The sequence below is a fragment of the Indicator indicator genome, chromosome Z, assembly GCF_027791375.1.
Source record: "Indicator indicator isolate 239-I01 chromosome Z, UM_Iind_1.1, whole genome shotgun sequence".
Taxonomy (NCBI): domain Eukaryota; kingdom Metazoa; phylum Chordata; class Aves; order Piciformes; family Indicatoridae; genus Indicator; species Indicator indicator.
In genome coordinates, this window is record NC_072053.1 from 52,887,840 (window position 1) to 52,901,131 (window position 13,292).

At 38.8% G+C, this 13,292-nt stretch overlaps 1 protein-coding gene across 1 annotated transcript in view; it reads right to left on the bottom strand.

Annotated features, from left to right (window-relative positions):
• FRMD3 (FERM domain containing 3) overlaps positions 1-13,292 on the bottom strand; it is a 142,416-nt gene that overhangs the window by 53,851 nt on the left and 75,273 nt on the right. Inside the window, exon 3 of the mRNA XM_054397696.1 lies at positions 8,040-8,082. Coding sequence (XP_054253671.1) covers positions 8,040-8,082 — 43 coding nt within the window. The remainder of the gene's footprint in view (positions 1-8,039; positions 8,083-13,292) is intronic.

Below are 13,292 nucleotides of genomic sequence, written 5' to 3' on the forward strand. Positions count from 1 at the left end.
GCATACCATCCTTCAGACATATCAACCGTACCACTCAGCCTGGTATCATCTGCAGACTTGATCCCCTCCATCCAACTAATCTCTGGAGATAAGCTAAGAAAATACCCTGCAACTGAAGTAAGAAACACTCTTTCCCAATTACAAAACCAGCAACAAACATTGAACACTTGAAAACATAAGGAGGGAACGGACACAACTATCCACTTTCCATTACATTTTTAAAATAGATCATAAGCCTAATGATCCTCCAAAAATGTATTGGATAATATGCAAGCATTTAGTAAGGCCTTTGTCTCAACAATTTTTACAGCACTGGAGAATCACACATGAGAAACTCATATTCTCTCATTCATCACATTAGTAGTGGAAAGCAGGACAGGCAGAGAATTTTATCAACTCAAGAGATGAGATTGTCAACTCAGAGAATTCCTCAGTTCCTTGAAAGCTAATTACTTTCTACCACTTACTCACACATTAAACTGGCAACACTAACAACAAACCTCAAAGCAGAATTCAATTTGCAGAGGAACACCTCTCCAATGCAAACCTAGCCTGAATACAATCAGTTTTACAATAGCTATAAGCTTTTTCTTTCAGAGTGGCCCTTTATCTGTCAGGTAAGGAGCAGAGGATACAGTCAAACGCCAAAGGCTTTTTTCAGAATTTCCTACTGGCACAGGCTTTGCTTTCTCACTAGGAAAGATTCACAATTTCAGGAATTTCAAAGGACCTTAGCACAGAGAATAATACTGACTGCAACAACCATTGCAATAGGGCTACTAACTTGCCAGTTAAGAGCACATAAGAGATGAGGGTAGAAGAACACGTAAGGCCATTTAAATTACATCAAATGCTGAAACCAGTCATTATCTAGACCCTCATGAACTACACACACAGTGCAGGTTTCCAGGCAACTGATTGTATGCTTTTAACATTTATTTCAGTTGCATTTAACTAAGACAAACTGTATCATGTACCTGAAACAGTAAGGATTTTCTAGCTAAAAAAATGAACCATTAACACCCTGACCAGAACGAAGGTGGATATTAGAAGATGCACCCCGTGGCACTGATACAAGTGTGTAAGAGACTGAGTCTCATATGCATTCATTTTTAAGCAAATCCACACAATCATTTGTATATCTATGACATGTATAGATAAGGAGTTTATAGGGAAGAAGCTTACAAAAAACAACAGTTACATAATCTTTTCTTCATAAAAAGACAACCTGTAACAACAAGAAAAAATATTTATATCAAAGAAAATTTGTTTTTTAAAGCATTGGCAAAAACTTGAAGTTTATAGGTGTGAACCAAGGAGGGGGAAAGACAAAAAATTCTTAACCTGCTTTTCATACAGCACAAATACTTCTGTAATTGCTGTACTGTCAGTGTTGGGGTTTGTGTTTTGATTAAGCATGGAGCACAGATGGACAGCAAAGGCCAACAGGAGATTAAATTTTCTTCATAGCTCTGAAAATGCAACATTGACAAAAACTTCCTGCATCTCTCCTTGGTGCTACATATTCTCTGAACTGCACTACCCTATTGTGGTGAAGGCATCATATGCCTAGAATTATGCCCCCAGATACCAGCAAACTTGTCCCAACATGTCTTGGTAAGTCCCCCCTGTTCACCCTCCTTTCAGGAGCAGAGGACAAAGGCCCAGGCGCCAACCTGTCTCCTAACTGCCTGCACCCATCGCATGGCACGCTCATGCTCTTTCCATCTAATGGCATCATTCTAGCTTCACCCTTTCTATAGGTTGAAGTAGGTTGTTGACAAGTGTGCCCTTGGCCAGATCCAGCTTCGAGAATCTATAAGTACTACTCCATTTGTTTACTACCTTGCTCTCTCCTTTTGCTTTCTGTCGTTTTGGTCGAGCCACAGAAGCTCCTAACCCCTAAGTCTTCTCAAACCCACATGCAAGTGCACTAGAAGCCTCTGCATACAGAGAGAAGCCAGCTCACCGAGCTGCTCAAAGAACCAGCAAAGGAGATCCCTTTGCTGATGCAGATACCAGCATCGTAAGCCCAGTTGAAAGGACTGAGGAAGCCCCAAGAGAGGGTAAACTCAGTCCAAGAAGGGGAAGGACTAGCCCAAGCCTGGCAGTCCAGATCTGCTGCAGCAATAACCAGCCACAAGCAGAAACACATCTTGCGTGATCCCTGCCATTTGCAGGAGAGAAAAGGAGCCGTAGCCGGTGCATGGCCCTAAGTTGTCAGGGCAAAGCACCCGGGATTTCCCGAGGGAAAGAGGGAGAGAAAACGTCCCCTCCTTTGAAGTCAAAGCCCAAGGTTGCGTTGTAACCTAAATGGAAAGCAGTCGCCAAGAGTCAGCTCACTTCAAGCTGAGCCGAGGGGGAAAGCGTGGCTTACACCGCACCCCCCACCGAAACCCGCCTACCGGGAACCGCCACCTTGATCGCGAGGGCCAACCCCTGAAAGAACCCAGCCCTGCCGCATGGAGAACCACTCCTCCGGACCGGCCCTGCCAAGCCAATCCTCCGTTCAGGGAGCCGCTCCAACCCCACTAAGGGAAACCGCCGATAGGTGGAAAGGAAGCTGCCCCTCCCCGCAACCATGGGAGGAGAAAGCAAGCCTTACCCCCACCCGCAGAGGTGGGAGGAGAAAGAAAGTCGCCGCCCGAATGGGAGCAGCCCAGGGCAGACAAGCAGCGAGCCAGCATAACCTAGCAACTTGCCTCACTACACAGAGAGACAGAATGTATCTTTCCATGTGTGCAACATTCAGTAACATTCTATTCAAAGCGCCTGCGCGTAGCCGTGTGATACTTCTAGCTTAACTTGCCTCGTGATAACATTATAAAGATCTTTGTATATAGTTGCAAGCTGCAAATGCCTTGTCGAGTGTGCAGGGAACTGCACCCTTTCGTTCCCTTAATTAGAAACCAATTCTGTAAATATTATAACTGGGCAAAATTGTATATACTAAAACAGTTATGGATTATATTGTTACAACCATGCATCCGAATCAATATATATATAAGGTGATTAATAGTTATTCATAATCTATTAATTAATAAATAATAATTTTCATAATTCATAGTTCATAGTTCATAATTAATAACCATCATCCTCCATCCCTAATCACCCCTCTCCATGACACCTACCAAAAGTCAGTGATCATTTAAAAGGAAAGAAAAACCAAACACAAAACCACAAACAAGAAAACCCAAACAAGAAAACCATCAAAAACACCCAACCAAACAACAACAAAAGCAAGCAAACAAAAAACAAACAACAAACAAAACAAAACCAAAAACCCCAACAACATTACACTCATTCTTCATGTTTACTGATGCTACAGATATATCTCTGGTGAGCCCTCAGACATATGCTTTTGTTTCCATGTATCTCTTCTTCTACCAAATGAATTAGCTGTTTACCCATACCACTTCCTGAGCTTGTTTATGAGAGAACATTACTCAATGTTTTTATTTTATGCATTAGATGCCTGATCTATCATAAACCTCAACTTGTGGTCTTATCGCATCCAGTTAGCTATGGGACAATACAGGGCATGGCAGATTTTCATTAATCGGTTATAATAATGTTGTAAATCTTGAGATTAAATCTTCATGAGGATCATACGTAAAGAATATACAGCACTATGATCAGTGCCTGAAGAATCACGCAAAACTTCCTGGGTTTACTGTGCATGGATTTATGAACCTTACATTTGATTAAACTGTTTTATAGATTTGTTCTGATACACGGAAATTGATGACAAGTTTGTAGAAGTAAAAATCTTTAGAAAACTTTTCACAGCCCATCTCTGCATCTGGGTTCTTGCTTCCCTTGGTTCATTCCATCTCCTTTTACAACTTATGACACGATGATTAAGGAAATTAACTTGAATTACAATGGCCTGACACAGTCTTTTTGCATTATTCTCTCAAATCACTTGACATGCAAGGCAGCAAGAAAAACACCTAAATCAAGAACAAAACCTATACAGTTGGTTATTTCCTACAAAGCAGATTACAGGATAGTGGCATACTTATACAGAAAAAGCTTTAAAATTGATGAAAAAAGAGACAGGGAAGGTGTCTGGGAAAAACCTTGTTCTTTACTTAAGCATTAGTACTGATGTAACCAGTGGGATTTACACCAAGACAGAAAATAAGTTTACAAATGTAAGACAACTAAATGATGAAGAATTGTAATGTCAGCATCCTGAAAGAATAAAGAAACAAAAAAACATGCAAAAAGAAAAAAAAATCCTGTTTTAAAAGGTCTTCATATAGAACCACAATGATACAATTACCTTAAGCAACCTTCTAGAGAGTTTTCCAACACACTATTGAAAAGCCTGGTGCTCACAGCTACTGATCACTAGCCCCCAACTGGTTTCAACCATCACAAACGAGATGGGCAGTAGTTCAGCATGTTTCTCAGAGACTAAAACTTCCCCTCTGTGGTGGGCTGAAATTTCCCTCCCACATTAACCACACCAGACTAGCTCAGTTTAGAAGCAAATGTAGCTGTATTTACAAGTAAAAAATACAGTCTACAATGGAATGCAATGAATATATACAAAATATATACAAAATATACAGTATTTACAATATTTACAGTTGTGTACAATTAACAAAAACAGCACAAAACCCTCCTGGCCAAAGCCAGGAAAGCTGTCTCTCTGCTTCCCCCTTCCCTACTTTCCCCAGGACCACCTGGCCAAAGGAAAGAGAGAGAAGAAGCAGAGATTTATGTTAGACTTAGCATTCAAGGTCAGTATGCAGCTTTGTTATCTTCTTTAGCAAAGAAAGCAATAAGAGAAACACAGAAGCACCATGCTAGACTGCCCAGCAGAAATACACCAGACAGACTGAAATTTGTTTTGAGTACTAAATCTTAAAAGGGTGCTATCCCTCCAATGGAATGGAATGGAATTGTTTAGAATAATCATTATTTTTCTTTTTTTACACCCAATAGTGATTTATCTACATTCTTATTACTTTCTGCTCAAGATCTGTGAAAAATTTTAAAGGCATAGCCCTAAAACCATCACACCCTCTCACCCAAAATAAGTGGTAGAAATGGCTGAGGCACAGAGTTAGGCTTTACACTTTATATTACAACACAAATATTTCGGTGAGGATGGAAAATGTAAAGGTAGACACTGAGACAAAAAAAGATGTCATGCCTCATTCCTCTTGTATTGCACCAAGGCATATTAAAATTGGGTTTTGCATATCCTAAGATAAAAGAGAAAATATTTTGGAAGATTTCTTCTGTCATATCCCGGTGTTACTAAATATGAACTTAAAACAATCTTTGCCAAAGCTAAAGAAATAAAACTGTCAAGAATCTATGAGACTTCAGAGCTTCAAACATACAACATTCTATCCCACTGACAGAAATTATGAGATGCCAAATTGTGATTTCTGTACAATCTGACTATATAGAGGAATTATGCTGGAATGACTCATTTGCGACTAAGACTAATCTAGTGCCTTTTGAAATTTGCATAAAAACATTATTCCCAGTCATTCTTTTTCTGCTCTGAATATTTGTCAATACTTATTTGCATGCATAAATATACTGAAAAACTTGTTACTGTGCTGGGGGAAAATGAAATTCCCCCAAAACTGTAGCTGAGATCAAGTGCACAGCATTTTCCAAGTTTTGCCGCACATATCAAGTGCTCCATAATCCTGTGTAAATTTGAGCATGTAAATCAGTTTATGACATTTTGAATCATCAATATTAACATAGCCTGTTCTTCCATCAGAGGAAATCATAGACTATTTTTCTTAAACATCACTTTAGTATTTTTTTAATTCCTTAACGGCAAAGAAAGAGAAGGAAACCTCCATATAACAGTCACTACGAATAGCTTTCTCTTACCGTTTCTCCCCAATGTCACATATAAATAATGTATGTTCTACTAACCTGTCACTTCCTTTCTTCAGTTTTTACACTTTCCACCTTCCATTAATTTCAATCCTCACTAGCGTCACCTGAGACTGCAAAGCTTTTCAAATTAACATTGGCAATACCTTCTCATTCCAAAGATTTTCATAGTAAACCAAATAGTTTTAGATAAAATATGAATCCTGTATGCTTTCAGAAATTGCTTAGTGTTCCACATTGATAGGGCATATTTTTAGAAAAATTAAGAGGTTCCTGCTGTGAAATACTTATGCAGACATCCTTGAAAGCTGTCAAAGCAAAAGATGTATTTATGCATAATCTACATGGACTCTACACATGTATGTAAAATACATGTATGTGTATATATATATACACTTTCGTTTGTTTCCTTAAAGTGTTGTTGTAGCAACTGAAGTCCTTCATCTGTGACAAAAGATAAAGCTACACTAGCATTAAACTCATGAAAAGCCAACCAATCACATAGTTAATTCTGTGTCCTAAATCTAAGGCTGATAACAAAATGCTTTTGTTAGCATCTCATTCTCTTTTGCTCTTGCTGTTGAGACTTTTTCACCATGATAAGTAACCTCATACTACTTGCATTTTATGTTACTCTTTTCTGTGAATCCGTATTTCAGTCTTCAAAGTTTTGATTCTACCACAAAAAAAAAATCACAAATCCTCTAGTGAGAGCCTGATATCACTACATCTATGGAATTTATGGAGTACCATCAATTACATCTAGGTAACATCTATATGCAGGTAGAGTAGTTTTGAATAAATCAAACAACACTCACTGCATCTGTTGACAGAGTTCCTGAGTACATTGCTATGCAAAGTGCAACAAGAAGCATGAGCCCTTACGTTTTTGTTGGGTAAAAGAGGGATACAAATGCACATTAGAAGTTACTTTGAGGAAATTCTGTTCTACTTTTCATAACACATTGGAAGGAAGAAAGAGATAAGGATAATTTATAATTATTGCAGTCTCTTTTCTCCTTTCATTAGCATCACAGAAGAATATAACTTAGTTTTAGCTTGACATGCTTGAAAGTATTTTTCACTGGACAACATTCTGGCTGCTGAAACACTAGCCATAAACAGCTGACTCTGAATACTCTGTGTATATGTGAGAATGCTGATATACACACACACATGTTGCAATATATACTACTGCTGTGTTAACAGAAGAAATTCTTGAAGTTCTTGACACAGTCCAGCCAACACCCAGGACTAACTGTCTTTACATATTAGACAGTTTCTTAAGCCTCATCACATTTTAAAACAAACACATTATCCCTCACACAAAACTCACCCTGCACTTAGGTTTAAAACAGAAAGCAATTGAATGTGAAGGATGAGTAAAATTCTCCTTCATTTGATAAACTAAGTACATGGAGAGACAACAGCTTTTATTAAACAAGACACAACTTCCAAGGACAAAAAAAAAAAGCTCTCCAGAACTGCCAAATAAGCACTGTCTTTCACTGCTAGATACAAACTTAAGAGTACCAAAGTAGTTCTGTTTCCTAAAGAAGCCTTCACAGTTGGTCCATTTAATAGAAAGGATTAGCCAGACCATAACATTTCAAATAGATAATTAAAATGACACAGTCCTGCTTTGAGGCATCTTTTTAGATTTTTTTTTTTACATAAATATTTAATTTGCCTTAATTTGCCTGTGGCAGGAGCTCATTGATTAAGCCACAACACTTGAGTTTGTTGTACTGCAACAGCCATCTCAAACCAACACTCTACACTATCAGGAAGAGGAGGGCAGTGTAAAGAAAGCAAACCTGAAAGATCCAGAAACAGACAGCCACACTCTATTTTGTGTTGCCACCTCCCAGTGGCTGACTGATTCTGACTGAAAACAAGAACCAGAACACACAGGTCTTTCCACAAGATCTGCCACACCCTCACATCAGCTGGCCTGTGGCTCTAAGTCTTGAGCAGTAAGGAAAAACTCTTGATGTGCAGATCACTATTAGACAGTGATTTGCCAGCTGCCCAGGTAGGACATGAAGGGCCCACTTGCACCATGAAACAAATAAAGCATATTATAAATTACTGCATGGAAGCAAAGAAATACCTCTGAGCATTTCAAAAGCAGTTTAAAAACATGAGCTCTCAACACTTACATTTCATTTGCTTGAAGACAGATTTGTTGGGCTCAAGCCAGTGCTGGAAAGACAAAGCAGAAAGCAGAGGATAATATGGATTGCAGCAGACAACATCCTTGTACATATATGAAGTACCAAAAATAGGAAGTAAAAATTTCACTGAGACATACATAAAATGGAAAGAGCATTTCTGTACTGTTATAGTACTGGAATGGCACTGTATAAGCATACTTGATATTGCTTACAACATGTAGTTAAGACAAAAATAAAACAAATATATGAGACAAATTTAAAGGCAACAGACTCTAGTGATTAGTTTGCAGCAGACATTTCAGTCTTATGCTTTCAGACACTTTTTCCAGAAGAATGGCTATATTGGACAATTGGACGAACTACTCAGAAACATTAACATGGTCTCTCTCTTCATTAATGCTGTCTTCTGCAGTTCTTATAACTAAGGCATGTGTAAACAGTGTATACTCAGTCAGCACTCCCAGAATACAAGATATTGCTCTGTTCTAGCAAAAACTACAAACCTGAAGGAAAAAAGAATGTACTTTTCCATGAAATTTTATGCTGTGAACAGTCAATGCACAACAGAGAGGTATGGATGTCTACCAGTTCATGTACAACTTTCCATGGAAAAACTGCAATGGCTGGAAAACTTTCATTTTTTTATTCTCTGGAATATAAACTCAGAAGCTTCTGTGACAAAAAGCTAGACTTACATTTTAGTTAAGAGCCTTAGCAAATCCCTTGCTAACACTAGCTGAACTGTTCAGGAGGATGTTTTGATTGACAAAAGAACATGCTGATATTCAAATGCCACTTCTGTCCTCAAGCAATAGCATTTGTACTGGGATTTTTCCTGTAAGCAAAAAATCTCCATACTAAAATGATTGCTACAGAAACAGCTGGTCAAAAGCACAGTATTCAGCTTTAATAAGCGTAATCACACTAGAAGGCCTTGCACTCTGAGATTTCATTCTTAACCCTTTTCACTAAAGCTCTAAAACCCTATGGCAGACTGTGAAAAGAAAACCTAGCATATTTTAAACCGTTTTAAATACTTAAAATATCCTACATTTTCCTTGTAACTTTGAGTAATTCTCCTACAGAGAAGGGCCATGGGGAAATATTTTGTAGGAATTGTTAATAGGTGACAGAAAATTATTATTTTAAATATCATGATGTCTCAGGAACTCAGTGAAAATCAGGGGTAACAGTAAATCAGTTTTCTGGAATAGAACTTCTGCCAAAACAAATGCTGTGAAATGAACAGTTTTAAATATCTGCAGCTTGTATACTAGCGGCTGCTCAGATACTCCTACATATAGTTATAGCAATATCAAAGATAAGCACTACTGTGTATTTCTGATTGAAGCTCACTTATCACCAAGAAACTGATAGGGAACCCTGGTACTTAAGAGACAAACAAACAAAAAAAACCAGCAAACTCAAACTTAAACAGTAATTAAAAAAATAACCCCACACTATTTCTTCCCCTCTTCTTTCTCCTCAGTATCTATCTTTTTTGAGGAAAGAAGAAAAAATTGACAAAGCAATGAGTGTTTCAGCAACTTACTGAAATATCTAGCTCATTTCTTTTTTTTTTTAGATCATACATATACATTATTCATAGATTTTGTTCTGAATATGGGGGGTGAGGGTGGTTCATATAAAGGTAAGGCAATTTAAGAAATTTGATACAGTCTGCAGTACTTTTTAGATACATAATCCAAAATGAATTCACACGTTTACTTTCCCTAACTTCTTCACACACCCCACACCAATTCCACCAAGAACAAGGCAGATAGCAAAGGGGATCTTGGACATTGAGCCATGTGATACTGCTCCCACAGAATGAAGAGTTACCATCTGATGAACCTGATCTCCTTCTATGACAGGATGACCTGACTATTGGATGAGAGAAAGGCTGTGGATATTGCTTACAGAGACTTTCAAAAATCCTTTGACACCACGTTCCACAGAATTCTTGTGGACAAACCGGCTGCTCACGGCTTGGATGAGCACACACTCTGCTGGATAAAGCACTGGCTGGACAAACAGGCCCAAAGAGTGGTGGTCAATGGAGTTAAATCCAGAGCTCAGTGATGGGACCACTTCTTTAACATCTTTATTGATGATCTTGATGAAGACATAGATTGGATCAATGGGCCAGCGTTAATGGGATGAGCTTCAGCAAGGCCAAATGCCAGGTCCTGCACTTGGGTCACAACAATCCCAAGCAATGCTACAGACTTGGGGAAGTGTGGCTGGAAAACTGTCTGGCAGAAAAGGACCTGGGGGTTCTAATTGACAAGCAACTGAATACGAGCAAACAGTGTGCCCAGGTGGCCAAGAAAGCCAATGGAATCCTGGCCTGTATCAGAAATGCTGTGTCCAACAGGAGTAGGGAGGTGATTGTCCCCTTGAACTCAGCTCTGATGAGGCCACACCTCGAGTACTGTGTCCGCTTTTGGGCAGCTCAATACAAGAGAGATGTCAAGGTGCTGGAGCAAGTGCAGAGGAGGGCAACAAAGCTGGTGAAGGGCCTGGAGAATAAATCTTATAAAGGGTGACTGAAGGAGCTGGGGCTGTTTAGTTTGAAAAAGAGGAGGCTGAGGGGAGACCTCATTGCTGTCTACAACTACCTGAAAGGTCATTTGGATGTGGTGCTTAGGGATATGGTTTAGGGGTGAACCTTATAGAGTAGGGTTCTCAGTTGGATTTGGTGATCCTGAGCGTCTTTTCCAACTTGAATGTTTCTGTGACTCTGATTTTCATCCAGCAAGAGCACAACACACTTTGTTTGATACCCCTTTTTGAAAGTCCAGGGTGAAATATTTGCACAGATCAGATCAGCATTTACAGCTATCTGAAAAAGTCGATCATCTATTCCGAAAAAATGTCAGAAGTAAAAAAAGTCTGTTTGCAAATATGAAACCCACAAAATTCACCATATCAATAGTGAAAAACTGGAAATATGGATGAAATTTCTTATGCAGTGCACCAAACCCCAAGAACATAGATTTAGCCAACATGTCCAAAAGTAAACATGCTTCACTATGACCTGACTTTCATAGGTTAAAAATGGATTGAGAAGACACTGGGCAATTAAGCAGTCTAGAATTTCACTCCAAGGTCAAGAAACTGACAGCTTTTAGATGTCAGCTTTTAGAAGCTCAGATTTCTGTGGTGACCTTCTATTAATTCAAGATTGCAAAGATGTATGCAACTCAGCTGAACCTTCCAGAAAACTGAGCAGTTACTTTATAATTTGTGGAGATTTCCAAAGACACAGCAATTAGATGCTTAATGTTCTCTGAGTGTCAGGGAAAGATAAACACCTAATCATTGCTTGTACTTCTGAAAATAGCCACCCCTATACTTGTTTGCATATTTCAATTTGAAAGATTTTCCCCTGAGTACTTATCTTCCAGCATTACAGCATTGACTATTAATAATTAACAACTGTGCCTCATCTCTACTATACAGTATTCATGCTATTTTTATTCCAAGATTAATTAGCTGTTATAGCTAGAACCAGATTAAGGTTCCAATAAATCCTTCGAAGGCTTTCTGCAGGAACCTTCTAGTGAAAAGTATCTGTTTTGCAAAATGCTTTTTCCATCAATCTTTTTTTTTTTTTTTTTTTACAATTTTGCTGAGAAAGAAAAAAAATTCTCAGATAAAAGGAAAATGCAGCATTTCAAATTCACTTGTCAGGCCAAATTTTTAAAGCACTTTGACTCTTCAGCTGTGAAAATTTTTCGTAACTACTGTTTGCCACATTGCCTTACAGGAGCAGACCATAGGTGTTTCCAAGTCTTTCTCGTAGGGCTATACTCCTCATACAATAAATAAAACAGGCAAACAAAAACAAGTCAGATGTAAAGTTCAAGCAGGAGACAAGAATCTTTAATTTCATGCCTTGCAGTAAAACATGTAATCTTGGGGGAGAAAAAAAAAACCCCACACAACAATCCTACACAGTTTCATTTTTGCCTCATGCATTTCATACCATTGTCCAGAAAGGTTCCTGTAATTGGATGATGGTCTACAACATTAAACTAGCTTGGCTTTATACATGACATAACCTAATGATCATTAAAAACATTCCTTCAGATGCTGAGCCTCCCATTTCCTTGATGGCATGTTAGCAGCATGGTTGTTGCCAAATGAAGAAAAAAATACTTTAATCCTACTTCAACTAACACCTATTACCAAGGATCCTATGAAGAGATTAGTGTTCAGCATTGTCAATTTCTCATGTCCTCTGCTAGAAAAGGTCTTGGATAGCCACTGGGTATCTAGTTGGTCAGGCAGATGTCCTCATAGAAGCAGAAGGCAGACAGAAATACGTTTCAGTGCCTGAAGGTCAGGTCAGTCATGGGATAGGTAATCAGTTTTGGCACGTTAAGTGATAAGCAAACTATTATAGGCATCAATTTTGCTTCTTAGATCTTAAAATATGCTGAGAACTGCCTTCTGACTAAGGTTTCATTGTGACAGCAATTCTGTATTTCAGACTCATGCAATTTTCACTTTGTAAATACAGTCTTTACCTCTGATCAGACTTTAAGTGGCACTGAGTAGTCATTAGCAAGGCCAGGTGTGTTCTTGCTTACCCACAAATGCTGAGCAGCTGATGTGCTATGAGCATCCTCAGCAAAAGCTCAGGATAAGCAAGGACACCATTCTAGAAAGCCAATTTAACTCCACAGGCACTGAAGTGCTCAGATGCTTCAGCCAGTAAACCCATTTTGCATAGGATCATTCACTGAGAAGCTCAGACAGAACTGAGCTTGGCCTCAGTATAGCATAGGGTTAAGGGGTTAGAACAAATAGAAAACAATATGATGTGCCCTGTCTATTCTTACAGCCTTTTGTAAGTGGTCTAGTGTCCTTAAAATCCCCACACTTCTTCTGCATTGCAACAGCCCCTTTTCAGTGCAGGATCGTATGGAATCCTGCCTAAGACTGGAACAAACCAGAGCCCATCTCCTAAAAACTACCAAGCCAAAAACAGGTGCTTGGGACCCAACTAGCCAGAAAGTCAAATGAATTCAGTGAAAAGCCTCTCCCCGCCTCCAACACAAGAGGCTTTTGTTTTCTGCCTCCCTCTTCTCAGTTATACTTCTTCTTTCTTGTTTCCACTTCTCTTCCATGGGGTAGAAATAAAGGATCTCAGCTTTTAAAAATCACGTCAGTCCCCAAACTCTGTATTCCTTGATATTTGCTGGTGCGTTGGACAACAGGATCTTCCAG